General features: G+C 35.6%; 1 protein-coding gene across 1 annotated transcript in view; it reads left to right on the plus strand.

Moving 5' to 3' along the window:
- LOC148940644 (organic cation transporter protein) overlaps window positions 1-15,500 on the plus strand; it is a 91,057-nt gene that overhangs the window by 40,686 nt on the left and 34,871 nt on the right. Inside the window, exon 4 of the mRNA XM_089104794.1 lies at window positions 4,164-4,356. Within this exon, the coding sequence (XP_088960920.1) occupies window positions 4,164-4,356 (193 nt within the window). The remainder of the gene's footprint in view (window positions 1-4,163; window positions 4,357-15,500) is intronic.

Genomic DNA, 15,500 nt, shown 5'->3' on the forward strand with positions numbered 1-15,500 from the left:
CGTAGATGCCCTTCTAAAATTTCAGCTTTAAATTAACCCTAGACAGTAGACACTACTAGATGGTGCCCTTTACTTTTAGCTTCACAACAGTACTCCTATATACTCTGGTACCTTGAATCAATTCTGTCAGTCTTTTGTTTACAATAACATTGTCAATTAGCTAAAACAAGCTTAATTATTCTTTTATCATGTACAGGAATAAAAAATAAAGTCAATAAGTTTAAGAATGTTAATTTTGCTTGTTTTCCTTTGGTAATAGTAATGTTTACTTAATGGTGTGAATATGTTCTTAAGTTCTGTAGTTTAACAGTAATAATTTTGTGACGTATGAATAACATTTACTTAGGAGCTGACCATGATAGCTTAACAAAATCAAACAAGATTTGAATGTTTACTTCACTATGATTCATTGCTTTGAATTTTAGGGAACCCGTTGAAACTAATCACTCAATTGTTTAGTTTGTAATAAATAAAACGCCCTTCCTAGCCTTTTTATTGCCAACTGTAGTGATTGAGGTGAGTAGAGACAGGCCCAAGTGTGACCCCTCTGACAACTTCTGCTGTCTTCACAAATTTTTCGCATAACTTCTTTTTTAATATAACCACGGAAGTTGGCTCATTCGGTGTCATTGGAGGCCTGAAATGGGCCCTTAGGACCTTTAATATGCCTCCCTCTCTCTACTGCCAAGGCCGAGGGCTGAAGTGGCCTTGTGGCCATTGCCCTCTTTTTCATCATATTAGAAACCAGGTAGACATGTTGCACGTTGTTTTAGGTGCATACACGCAAGGAGTCAAATTAACCAAACCTGAAAATGTCTAGGAAATAGGTTGTATTTTGCACCGTACTTGAGCTTGACTCACGTAAGGAATTTCGATCTGTGCCATTAAAGCTCCAGAGGTAGATCAAAGATCCCTTCGACGTACCTCTTTACCCTTGGCGTTATACCGCAAACTTTTTCGCACAAACATAGGTATTTAAAGCTTGTCTGCCAGAACTACATAAGAATTTTCCATCCGTATGTTTTGAGAACCAAAGTGGACCAGTGGCTCCTTCAACACACTCCACCGTCCTTACGCTGTTAATTTTGTTTAGTAGAATAGTAAGGATTTGACGCCTTCTTTGAAGATGAATCCTATAAGGATTTTCAATGGTCAGGATTGGATGCACGAGGTATGAAACAGAGGCAGACACACTTTGGAAATGGCGTTGGATCAAAATAAAAGTGCTTCACTGGAACCGTGGGAAGAAAGAAACCTAAAAACCCTGGGGAGAATCAAAGTACCCCCCCCTTAGCCAGCATGGAAATCACTTTTCGCATGGGAAGCGTTAATATGTCCTTTTTTTCTTCTACTTCTGCTGTTTTCTTCTTCACCAATAGTGGAGCAATGGAACATCATAGACCTGTTTAATGACTTACTTGAAAGCTAATTTTAATAGCTACTGGCTGTTTATAAATCGGACTTGACAACGCTGGAAGAAAGAGCCATATGATACCCAAAAAGTGCATTTTGTGTGCTATTTCTTGAGCTGAGAAGAATGAACCCTATCCCATCACAACCTCCACGGTTAAAAACCCTAAACCCAAGATATACAATCATCCTTCTTGTATACTCCTCCTCCTAGCCCTTTCCTATTTTTCATAAATCGTCTGCTTACTAACAGAATTAGTAGGCTACTGCAACGTCATAGGGAGATGTTTAATAGCTCAATATCAAGCTCTTGATTGTGTTAACGTGTTTTTTGTAAGTTTTTAATGCCATTGTAGTGTCATATTGTATTTTTGTGCAATTTCTGAAGATGAAAGGCTAGAAAGCCTGAAGAGGGTACTTGATGATCTCCATGGTTTTTAATGTCCTTTTGTTTCAAAAAATCCTTTTAAAAATTTGCCAGTATTGTATGAATGATAATCGGCCTTGATGACGGGTGGAGGATGTTACCAAAAAATTAATTCTAATTACAGAATTGAATTTTGAGAGTTAGGACCAGAGCATGAAGCCCCGCAAACATAAAAAGCGGTAACAACTCCAAAAACCAAGGAAAAAAAGCCACGAGGGAGTGATCAAGCCGGTTGTAGCCTATGACATGATGTTTGAAATTGGAATCATTCTTTGTATTTCTTTGTTGTTTGGACATAGCGAATATGGGGCAAGCTGGAAAAAAATGAAGTTTTTCTGATGATAGTAAAGAGTAAAGTTGAAACTCAATCGAAAAAAAAATCACTGCTTTGCAGTTTATGCAGCATATTTTTGTAAAACTGTTTCAAATAAATTGGCTCTTGATATTTCCCTTTGTATGAGCGATATACTGAAAACTAAGCTTGTTTTTTGTTTTTTTTTTTTTTGTTGCAAGAACTTAAATTTTACGGCAAAATTTATTGATTTCGAGACAGGTAAAAGATTATTAGCAGCTTTATAAATTAGTCTTGTATTTTCTGCAGCCAATTCAAAAAATTCCTTTTCCTAATCCTGTTTTGATGTTTCGGCTCTGTGTTTTCAGTGAAGTGCTAGTTTCTCAGAATTCAGGAAATATAGTATAGGGAAACAAATACCACTAGCCAGTTTATTCGGAACTGTGTCAAAAAATGTGTTGTATAAACTGCGAAGCAGTAATTTCTGTTCCTTTAATTTGAGCTTCGATTTTTCTATATCAGATATAATTTGTATTTATTTTTCAAATTAGTCAAATTCAGGTTATGCTATATCACGGTTTTTATAGGTAGCATGTTTTGGGTAATAATTATTCGGTTGTTAAACCATGGCTATCTTTGTCAATGAGTGGTTTGCAACTTCTGCTTGCTGGTCTATCCATTTTTGGTTTCTGATGTGAATTTGAGATTAAAAAGCTTTGTTTGTCGTTATGTAACCCATTGTGTGTCGCTGGGGGAGGATAAGACTTCGGAAAAGAGAGGAGAATCGCCCTTTTCCTTTTTGCATGGATGCAAAAAGTGCTTCTAAGAAGTGTTTCATTTTTTGTCTTGAAAAAAATATTCCTAATAAGATTTGGACGTTTCAAGGGATTTACAATGACAGCCTTTAATCGATAGCAGGGAAGACAAAAAAAGCAAAATGCCGCTCCTGTAACACCTTTGTCTGCACAGCCAGCTAAAAGTTGCTATAATAGTGTTGCGACGGCAACTTCCAACTAGTATTAATTTTTGCAGGGGGGGGGGCTTCGGGAAAAAAATTAGCGGAATTCTCCATTCCTTTTTTGCATGGACGCTCCTAATACTTGTTATTCTTTATTGCAGTAATTTGAGATGAGGGTAGCTCTTTACTTGTTTTTATCGGTATGACAACCACGAAATCATTCAAATGTAAAAGTTACTCTTGCGTAAATTATTGGCTTTTTTGAAATTGTAGTAATCATATTGCAAAAGAAACAACTATTTAATTTATGTGGTCTTTGAGATGTTAACGTTTAGACAAGCTTTTTTTAAGTTCTGCACGAAAAAAAATAAACCAAACGGATTACAAGTTTAACTTAGATGAGAACTAAGCGAAAATGATAGCTTAATGTTGTCATTTTGTCGGTATATAAAGAGTACTAATTACAAAAATACGAATTAAATGAACACAACGTGGCAGAAATTTAGAGCGTCCAACTTCCAGGTTTTCCAGCAAGGTCATGGTGGATCTTTTTTAATGATGCAGAAGCTTGGAGTCTTTTTTCCAGAAAAAGTGTCTGGACTTCACAGTCGTTTTCACCAAAAATGTGGTATGTCCGTAACTCAAAAAAGAGTATTGAATCCTGATGAAAAAATTCAAATGCAAGTTGCTCGGTTGCATCAGCAGTTAATTTATTGAGTTTCTGAACTGGACTCATTACATAAACAAAGCCATAAAACACAGCATTAAACGGGGATTGGCATCAATTAACGAAAATGGGGGGGAGGCAAGTATTTTTTCCAATGACGTTATAATAAAGTGTTTTTCAAATCTACCCAGTTAGTGTGACTGTAAACTGGTGAACTACGATATGAATTATGTAGCATCTTAATAGAAAACATGAATCTTAGATTAGGTCACAATATTATATTTAGGATAGATAACTTAGAAACTAGTTTCTATCGCCACACATTTTCTTTAACCTTCTTCCTATTCATCATTTTGTATTGCTGAATGTGTCTCTGAGCCCATTTTAGTCAAACGTTCTTATCTTCTAGTGCTGGAATACGTCGGTCCAGAATACAGGACCCTCGTTGCCAACTTATCAATAGCTCTGTTCTATACAACTGGAACTGTCGTCTTGCCATGGATTGCATATGCTATTTTTGATTGGAGAATATTCAGCCTTGTAACTTCACTTCCCCTTCTGTTTGGGGCTGCGGCTTATTGGCTGGTCCCAGAAAGTGCAAGGTCAGTTTTGATTTTTAAAGAATTTCAAAGTAGTGTCCATTCAGACCTGGGACCACACTATAAGTATATACCAGTAACGAAATTTTTCTCTGAACATGACACACATTTCATAGCGCGCAATTTGGGAAGTTCCCAGACCGTCAGAGCCGTAGTTTCAGTTGCTACTTGGTTTTCTATTGGAAAAAATTGTCATTGCGTGTGCGCAAAGGCAGGGTCATAAAGGTTGGTTTAGCATGTGTGGTTTTAGATCTGTTTCAAAAATCTTCAATGGAGAGTAAAAGACTTTTTGCTACTGTACGTTACTTCTACTGTTCTAGGGACTCTCAAATTTTCAATTTTTTTACTCTAGAGTATATTCCGTTTAAAATACAATGACTTTGATATCGAGTATTTATAATAAAAGAATAAAAGTAAAAATTTTGAGAGCGTTATACATTAAAGGTTTAAAACGTTATTATTTTTTAAAAGTCGTATTTTACATTAATTTTGAATATTCATTGAATTTTTTCATACAAATCGCAACATTAAAGATAGTGCCATGTACCATCAGTACTACACGAGTAGTAACTATCTATGAAACTCTGAGCCTTGTATATACCTTTTCAAAGAGATTCAGAGCTCCCCCACATTCCGGGCCAACCAGATATGTTTCTAGGCCAATCAGACATGGTCTTATACTTTGAAGACTTGTCTTTCACTTTGATGAAGGATAAGTTGTTCTGACGCAATTTACCAGATTTCTAATTCAAGGTATATACATGTCTTTTTAGGGTAAAACCCGTGTTAGAAAACCAGCGTGTCTTGTTTAAAAGTTAATATATTCAATTATTTTTTGTATATATTCAGGTTTCAGATTATAATTTTCATCAGTTTGAATAGTTCATTCAATCTATCAGTATATCAGTATCGATATTTTTGCAATCATTTACATAGATATGGAATATTCTAAGCAGCTTCTGGTAAGTAAAATCTTCTCATTATTATAATAAAAAGAAATTGTCTCGCCATTAAGTTAAGGAAGAAATTCCTTCCTTACACTGTGTGGTTACCTCTTTTTTAAAAAAAAAGCTTCCTTCTTTTAAATATTAAACAGTCCATGTATTTCAATTTTAGTAAATATTCAAAAAAAAAGAGACATGTTCACTTTGATTTTGGTTCATTGTATATGAAAAATTAAAATAGAATTTGCATATTAGTTTCGACAGATATGAAAGGTCGCCTCCCTCCTCAATATCTTGCTCTTTACACTAAAGTTTGAATTTCGTTCGAATCACAAAAGGTTGGTTAAGATATCTCTTTTGAAAATGCTAAAAAAAAGAAAAAAATAAGCGTATAGGGTGAGATATAAGCTAGAGGGTGAATTCCTTATATACTTAATAATTTTTTTTAGTTTAGGCTATGTCTAGGAATCTTTTTCATCCTTTTTTTTCTGTGGTCTTAAGTATTTCGTAATTTAGGTATATAGCTTTTAAAAACTTTGCATATAATTGTCAATTTTTTGTGTTTAATACTATGGAATTGAAGGTCCAATACCCTCTGTTAATATTCTGAATAAGTAAGAATTAAGCTAGCTAATTATATTTTGTCATTTTTTTTATTTCAAATTTTGGGGGTTTAGCACCATGATATTCATATGTACGCAAAGGAACATTTGAGCTGAAAAATATTGATTTGTAAAAAGTAGCAGGCGTTCTAAAGCACTAATAGATTGAGCGCTACAAGTTTCCGAATCGACTTTATATGTCAGATTATATCACGGGAAGAGGCTTTTGAAATCACCCTTCCCTCCAAACTCAAAATTTTCAAAAATTTTATTTTAAAAGCTTTTTTAAATATTTGTAAAGCTTTAAGACATAGAGAACTACAAATATCAGAATTGACTGTATAGGTCAAACTATATTATGGTGAGATGTTTTTGAAATCCCCCTTCCCTCCTTCCCTTCCGTCCAAACTCAAAATTTTCAAAAATTTTATTTTAAAAGCTTTTTAAATATTTCTAAAGTGCTACAAACATCAGAATAAACTTTAGAGGGCAATTTATCTGTAAAAGAGGGCTTATTACTAAATTTTTTTCTTCTTTTTTAAGGATGTTGAGCTGGATTCTTGCCCTCCCTCCGAAAAGAGACCAAGATGGGATGATATCACATCAATGCAAACTGCAAGGCCAACAGTTATAAGATTTGCTAGTTCGTTGAACTCGCCAGGAGTCTCTACGCAACCTGGCAAGAAATTCAAGTCAGTCTCATCTGATCAAGATGGGGGAACACTCCTCTTCAGGCCTTGCCAGGGACTTCTGATGTACAAGTACAGCCAGAATTTGTAAATGTATATATTTTTTTTCCATATTTTTCAAAAATAAGACAAATTTTCTCAACCGCATAAATTAAATTTGTTTCTAAACTAATCCTATTTCATGTTCTTTCATTAACCAAATTAGTAGTATATAAAAGAATTGTTGTAATGCCGAAGTAGCAAATAGCTTATCATGCATTTCTATAAAACCTTACCTTGTAAGTTTAAGCAAGATGTTTTTCTAATGCAATAATCCATTATTTCTTTAAACAAGCTAACTATATAAACAAATCGCTATTTCATTGTTGACAGTTGAATATTCATTCTTAAACTAGGCTAGCTTTTGAGTGTATTTAATCCGTTTATCAAATGTCCCATCAAGAAGGTTGAATTTTTAATCCTACAGGCATAAATTTTGAATTTTAACCGTTCGTTACAAAAGTGAGTCTCAAATAACATGTACCGCTTTTTTTTCGTATATCCGATAATTCCAATGCTTCACTAAATATCAACTGAATTATATTTTAACCCGTCAAAAATTATGAAAAAATTAAGAATTTTTGAAGTAGAAATTCAAGCAGCGCATAAATTGTTTCCACAGCGCATTTCTATCTGACACTGTATTTGCAGTACGTTATAGACTAATTGAATATAGGCTAAGGGGTTAGCAACGCAATTTCAACCTGTAAGAATATTTCAGCGTGTGTGTGTGTGTGTGTGTCTGTGTGTGTGTTTGTTTGTGTTTGTGTGTGTGTTTGTGTGTTTGTTTTTGTGTTTTTGTTTGTTTTTGTTTTTGTGTGTGTGTGTGTTTGTGTGTATGTGTGTGTGTGTGTTTGTGCATGCATGTGCGCATGTGTATGTGTGTTATTAACAAAATTTGCCCTAAAAAGGATCATCCAAACATTTTAATCGCGCTTTAATTATTGATATGGAAGGGCAAAAAAGTTCTTTGCTTACAAAGATTTATTTAGTCCAGGTTAACTACATCCGACACTTCAATCAAAACCGTTGCTAAACGACATAGGAAAATTCAAATTATCGAGAAAGTTAAACCAACAGCAGCAGCATCCAATGTATGAGATTCATGGCTATTAACCGAAGCTGAGGAACAATGTTTGATAGAAGATATTGAATCAGTTAAATGGTGGTTGGATTTTATCGAGAATTATAATCAAGACGGACAGGCACTAGAGATGGATCCCTCTTTTGCATTTTTATTCCGAAAATTTTTTTTTGAATAAAACCATTAGTTTTAGATATCATTCTCATGTTCTAACTTATCCTCTAAGAATAAGACTTAATTTTCCTGACTAAAACGATATATATTTTTAACATGTTCAATTGTCATTATGAAAGACATAAGCCAATGTAACTTTTTTTCTTCTTTTAATTGTTCAGGTGGTAGGATATTGACTGAGAAAAAATTAGCATAGTTTATTATCTTTATAAAAATAATGGTTATTTCACATGGAAAATAAAAATTTTTTTTCTACAGATTAATGAAATAGAACTGCCGTTGGATAATAAAACATTGGAATTTACAGGGTCAATTCTGTCACCTCCAATGGAGTTCAGACACGAACATACATTAGTTATAGATAATATGGAATGGCAAGGTAGTTTTCTTAACGATTTTTTTGGGGACATAGCTAGCCTAGACGACTTAAATTGTAATACTGATATGATAGAGGATCTGGACTGGGTAGATGGATTTATGCATGAAAATTTAGCTGATGTTACTAGTGTAACTGAACCGGGTCCTCGTAAAGAAATTACATCGCAAGACAATACAGGCTGGCTTGATCAATTGTCTCCAAACACCTTAGAATATGTACTAGGAGATCTCATGCCACATCCAACCATTGCAGTTGAACAGACCGGGAGTATTGACAATTCTGAGTCACCCTCCACCATTCCGCTTAATGATACAACAATGCAAATTGTTGGGGCTAATTTTTCCGGGGACACTTTTAACGATAACTTTACTATTAGTGAATTAGATCCTGTACAAATAGGTGCAGGACATGAAAATAGAGCTATATCCCTAGAATTGCGTGAATTTGATTCTTTAGAGTCTGCTCTAGATCACATACAAACATATAGTGTAGAATTTAGCCGTCCCGGGGAAAACACTGGCATTATTTTAACAGACTCTGTGAATGTTCTCCTTAACTATATCGACAGAATTCGAGCACAAATTGAAATTCATATTCAGAAATGTGGGGATCAAGGGGGGGTTGAAGCATCGGTGAATCAAAACGTATATTTACAAAAGGGAACATCTGGCTATATTTTTTATTTTCATTTTTCAACTGGCAACCAGACTTTTTACCCAGGTCTAAACGAATTTGAAGACAACTTTTTCAACTGGGTGAATAAACTAATTTCAACTTTGGACGAATAAAATTCGCTTTTTAGATTCATACAGTTTTTTCCCCAAATCATTGAGCGAATTAATTCAAGTGCAGAATAACGATGACGGTTGCAATTCTTTCCCCTTTCTCAATCAACAATTTCCAAATGATTTATATGATTTGTTGACGGTCAAGGGGATATATCCTTATGACTATTATTGTTTCATGTCGCGATCCACCGAGGAAAATATTCCTCCGATTGAATCGTTTTCCGACAGTCTTCACGATCGTAGTTGCACCCCCGAGGAATACAGTTTTGCTAAAAAGTTTGGGCAGAGGGAGGGTGTAAAAACGGCTTTGACTACTGCAAGCTGTATTTGTTGAGTGACTTGTTAACTCTGTTAGACATTATGTGTAAAAATACAGACAAAATCTATGATGAGTTTAATCTTGATTTTGGCTATTATTTTCCTTCGCCTCATCTAGTGATGGACCTTATCTTAAAAATTGGTGGGGAAAAAATTGGGCTAATTACAGACATTGATCAACACCTGTTCATAGAAAGATCAATGAGGGGGGGTTTTGTTTTTCACGGGGATCGTATCATGTATACTGATTCAACAGGAGAGAAGACGGGGACATAATCGGGTGCAGTTTTCCTAGATATGAATTCTCTCTACCCCTCGGCCATGACCAATTATACACTACCTTGCGGTGACTATAAATGGCTCAATGATCCTCAAGCTCCCCATTTCCCTAACATTGACAGTGTTGAGGAGAATGGGCCGGTTGGATGGTTTTTGAAATTGATGGAGCGATACCAGTCGAGCTTCACGATTCAGTAAAGGACTTGGGTTTCCTATTCGTCAATAGATGAGTGATTAAGGGCTCTTTGAGTCCTCGCAATAGGTGTTAGTCAAGGTGGACGGATTGCATTGAACACTTTTAAAACAAAAACTTATTACTGACCATCTGACAAAAAAAAACATAGTTGTACATCATGTAGCTTTAAAATGGATCTGCAACAGCGGTTTCAACGTCACAAAGGTTCACCGAGCACTCCAGTTTAGTCATAAACCCTATTTGAAAATATTTATTGACACTTTTGTCAGCAAACGTTCTGAAGCGCAGACGAAGGCCGAAAAAGAAATTTATAAACTCATTTTGAATTTAGCTTTCGGTAAAATATGTGAGAGTGTTTGTAACAGGAATGGTTGAGACTTTGTGACCAATCCTGAACAATATTCTGAAATGATTGGCGATTCAAATTTCACTTCCTTTACAATCATTGGCCCAGACATAGTACTTTTAAATATGAAAAAAAGAACCATTGTTTTGAATAAAAATATTTCTGCAGGCAGTGCTATCTTGGAGATCTCAAAAAAGCTCATGTTGGAATTCTACTACAATGTGGTTAGGGTATAGTGACCAGAACAGGGGCAAGTAGAGGTGTACTAAGGGGACACGGATTCTCTATTGTTAAAATAAAAAAACCAAAATCTAATTGATGAGTTGGTGCACAGTTAAAATATCAGTTCACGGATGGACTGCCTCATTGGAGGTGGTATTTACCCAGAGATATTAAAACGTCGGGAACCCACTCCGATTTTATTTTTTAAATCGGAAACGGTAAGTGACTTGATTTCCCGTGGTATGTTTGTAGGTCCGAAGTTGTACTTTATACAAACGCATGACGAGGAAACCAAGAAATGTTACAAACGAGTGCCCATATGCTGTGTGGATAAGAATTTCAACATGGACATCAATAGGAACTGTATTGTTGAAAATACAATTCCACGAGTCAAATTGCTGGCAATTCGTTCTCTCAACTACAGGAACTTTACTGTAAATATAGAAAAAATTGCCATGAGTACCATCTCCGACAAGGTCTATGTTTGTCAAGACGGTGTGATTACCCTCCCCCTTGGACACTATTTAACTTCAGACCGGGCCAAATGTATTGTCCATAGAGAAAGTCTCGGTTTAAATAAAGTCCTGTAAATTATTTCCTAAAACCTTTGGGGGGGGGCCTCGCGGTGGGGGGGGGGGGGGGGCTCGCGGCCCGGGGGGGGGGGGGCGGCCGCCGCCAGCGGGGGGCGCACCGCCGCCACTATCAAAGTTATCTTTTTGACTTAGAGCAGATTTTTATTAAATGTTTCATTCAAAAAAAGTGATATTTTTTCAAGTGCTCTAATTTAATGTTGTATTTTTTTCTCTATAAATAAACAAAAAAAAGTATTCAAGTGTTTTTTCTCTGTGTGCCCATGTAAATGTTGAATATTTTTTATAAATAAATTTAAAAAAGTGTATTTTTTTAAGTATTGTTACTTTTTTATGTATATAATAAAAGAAAAATATGATTCTTTATTCTTCTTGAAGAACAGAGTAGTAGGGAAATTATTTAGTCATTAGACAATTAGGGTCTACAGTTAGTTGTCCAGGTGAACTGTTGAAAGGAACTTGTATCAATTTAAAACACCATTCAGATCGTTTCTGTGTGGGCCCTCAATGTCGGGCAAAACAACACTCTTAACTAAAATAATTAAAAATTGCGATAAAATGTTTGCGGAAAAGCCGAAAAAAATATACTATTGCTATAGTATTTGGCAGGAGTCATATGATAAAATAAAAGCAATTGCTGCCACCATGGGATCGGTGCAGATACAGTTCATACAGGGACTTGATGTTTTCAACATTGTTGAACCAAACTCTTGGCTGATCATTGACGATCTGGCTGAATCTATTGAACAATGGTCCCAGGAAATGCTGCAATTGTTCACAGTTCGCTCTCATCATGAACAGATTTCCTTTACTCTGGTTCAACACAATCTCTTTCATCAGAGCAAATGTATGCAAACACTTGCTTTGAACTGCACCTACTATATCATCTACAAAGTTGTTTGTGGTTTTAGCTCACTAATAACCCTCAATAAACAAATCTATCGGGTGTCCCTAAATTTATGCTTTCAGCATTCACTCAAGCAACTAATAAACCCCACGGTTATATCCTATTGGATCTTAATCAAAATACATCCAAGGGTCTATGTGTAATCAAAGATATTTTCGACAATAAAATTACAGTACATCTCCCCGGGAACCCTAAAAATACCGATTAGTTGCTCTCATAACGCTGAAGACACTACTTGAAAATAGACATTTTTTTTAAGTTTCAATCACTTTAAAACCTTCGCTTAGGAAGGCAATACTCAAACATGGTTTTGAAAATGATTTAATTAATCTAATATCTGAACTTTGTTTAAATTTTACCGAGGGTAATTTTCAATTGCCAGAAGTAGTTAAGCAACAGGCAAAGCAACATCGTTCCTTTGTACGTACATTGGCCTCTAAAAAGAAAGGAAATAATTTAAAAGGCAACAACTTCTTCAGTCAGGCGGTAGCTTTTTCACACTTTTAATGCCAATAATTGCAGGACTTGTAAACAGTTTTCTCTAGTGAGAATGGCAAAACCCTATAAATTGACTCCAATAGAACTCGCTCTCTCACCCGTGGAACACTTTGAGGACAGTCTGAGTAAATTCCTTGACAATGAAACTATTGAGGACGATAAAAAACTGATTTTACTTCAAGATGCACTTCGCCGAGTGGACAAACACAAGTCCAATCGATCGAAGCCCACTGCTGCTGCTGATCCCAAAAAAGAATCATCTCCTCAAGAGTCTGCTGCTGCTAGAACACAACTAAAGAAGGAGGAATTGTATTATATTTTTTTGAAATTTGTAATTATATTCCCCATCACATATCTTGAAAAAAGTAAACGACTCTTATCCTATCTCTTGGAAAGTGGTCAAATTCAAGTTGAGAGCAATGGGGAAAGGATTATAATTCAGGGCAAGAGCTATAATCTACTTGATTTAATGTATGACATGGTTACAAATCATAAAGGACTATTATTATTTGACACTCATCTATACAACTTTCTAAATACATTAAACTTCCCCAAAAGTCTTATTGGCAATAGACAAATTCTAAAAAAAATAAATGAACATGCATCATCAACAACATTGACAACACCATTAAAATATGAAGAAGAAGAAGATTTTAAAACAATTTTAGAAAATACTAGCACACCACTGATAGCTAGACAAAAGCCAAGACGTATCAAGTCAACGTCACCACCACCACCACCAGCAGCCAGTCTACAGAATGATAGTGGACGTGACACAACGTTTTTATATTCAAAATGGCTAAAGTTCTGAAAGGCGCTTATGAAAATTTTGGCGAGGCAGGGAGTTTAAGTTCCCCCACCACTCTTTCCAAAGTCACTGGTGTTCGCACTAAAAGTGTACAACACTATCTACAAAATGAATCGAGTTACACTCTGCAGAGAAATCATAGACTTCTTGCCAATCAATATCGAAAAATTAAAGCCTATTACCCATTGCATATAATGCAAGCTGATCTTTTGACTCTAGATGAGCTTCAAAGACGTCACATTACAGCGTAAAAGTATATTCTACTTGCAATCAGTGTTTTTAGTCGCTATGCATGTGCCATTCCATTGCACTCGAAAAGAGGTGTTGAAGTTGCTCAGGCCATTGAAAGTATTCTCGAACAGGATTCGTATAAAAAAATTCAAACGGATCGTGGTAGTGAATTTGTTAATCCTCATGTTGCAAAAGTACTAGAGAAATATAGTACACTGCTCTATCATAGTCACAGTCCTATAAAGGCTGCATTGGCCAAACGATTGATAAGAACTATTCGACTTATTTCAAGATATTGTACACTGAAAAATACATCGACTTTTATTTATGATCTAGATAAAATCATGTTGATTTATAATCAACGACCTCATCGATCATTGTCCACCTCTACACCAACGGAAGTTCATCATTCGAATCATAATACAATTGACACCTTTCTTAAGCAATATTTCAATGAATCAAATTTCAAGAAGAAAAATCAATTCAATGTTGGTGATACTTATGGAATTAATAGAACAACAAATGTTTTTCAAAAGGAGAATCACTTGTGGTCCACTGAACTTTTTAAAGTGACAAAAATTCTAGACGCTAAACCCATAACCTATCGCTTTCGTGATACTAAAGATGAAGAGATTTTCGGTGTCTTTTATGACTATTAACTGCAAATAGTTAAAAATGCTAGTGAAATCTACCAAATTGAAAAGATATTAAAGACACGTACTCGCAGCGGTAAGAAACAGTTACTTGTTCGGTGGCTTGGATACAACTCTGATTTTGATTCTTGGATCGGTGTTGAAGATATTGACAATGCCAAATGCTTTCTATGTAACTTTCACTTCCAACGTTTCCGATCCTCTATACAATGACTTGAATACGACAAGTGATTTTTGAACAAAACTCTCCCCCGCCATAGAATTTAACGTTGCGTATGAAGTGGCTCATGTCGACTGTTTTCTCAAAAATACCTATGACATCCTGAGAAAGGATCGAGTGTATGATATAAAAGTTATACCATTCGATTTGACTATGAATGGGTTGAAGCAATTAAATCTAGTGACTATCCACATGTCAGATTGAAATATATTGAATATGATAATATGGGAGATTTGTGTCGTACAATCAATAGAAAAATCTCATATCGTAGGAATGGTATATTCCATTTTAATTATTCATTGGAACAAGATAGGATTTACACTAGCTCACCTGTTGACACTGAAACAATTATTCTCAATGATAATCTGAGAGATGTTCTTGGCTTCAAACAGAATATGATCCATGGGAAAAATTCTGGCACCGTTTACAGGATGAATCAAGTTATTTTGGCTGATTATCCACCTGGTTTCACCTCGGACTCTTGCCTATTTCTCTATGAATCCTTTGTGGAAGCGTTGAGAATCAGTAGTACAAATATAGCCCTCCTACGTGTTCTTGAACGAAAAACAACCCATGAACTTGTTCATCACTATAATATACACCTTCAGTATGTTCCTGTAAACACATCGTATTTAGAACTCTGTCAGTTAACACTATGAAGTGCTCTAGCAATAACAAAAGGCTTAGCAGTGATTACATGTAATTTTCGACCCATTGTCAACGAAGGCACAATCACCTAAAATGAACAATAGAAGAATTCCATTTGTCTATCCCGATATTGATTATGTTGGAGCTTTGAGTCCACGTCAAATAGGCAATGGATTGGACTACTACAAGGGTCGTACTACAATGTCTGGCTATGGTCTTGGTAGCTGGTTTGGAAGGTTATTTCGTTCTGCACTATCCCTTGCCAGAAAATATTTTGTACCAGCTGCATTAAATTTTGCTGCCTCCACACTACAGGACTGGGGGTCGGGCAAGAATTTCCAGGGGAGTGTTAAGGAAAATATTAGATCTTCAGCAAGAGCCGTTGGTGAACAATTAAAATCTCGACAAAATGGGGAGGGATTGAAAAGGATGCGTTCGCGTCATTCACTCATCAGTCTCCACCCTGGCAGGAAGCAAAGGACATCAACAAGGACTTTGAGGAATAAAACAACGAAGGCCAATAAGAAGAAAA

This window comes from Artemia sp. Qi Xiang Cuo, chromosome 19 (assembly GCF_049724085.1).
Source record: "Artemia sp. Qi Xiang Cuo chromosome 19, ASM4972408v1, whole genome shotgun sequence".
NCBI lineage: Eukaryota > Metazoa > Arthropoda > Branchiopoda > Anostraca > Artemiidae > Artemia > Artemia sp. Qi Xiang Cuo.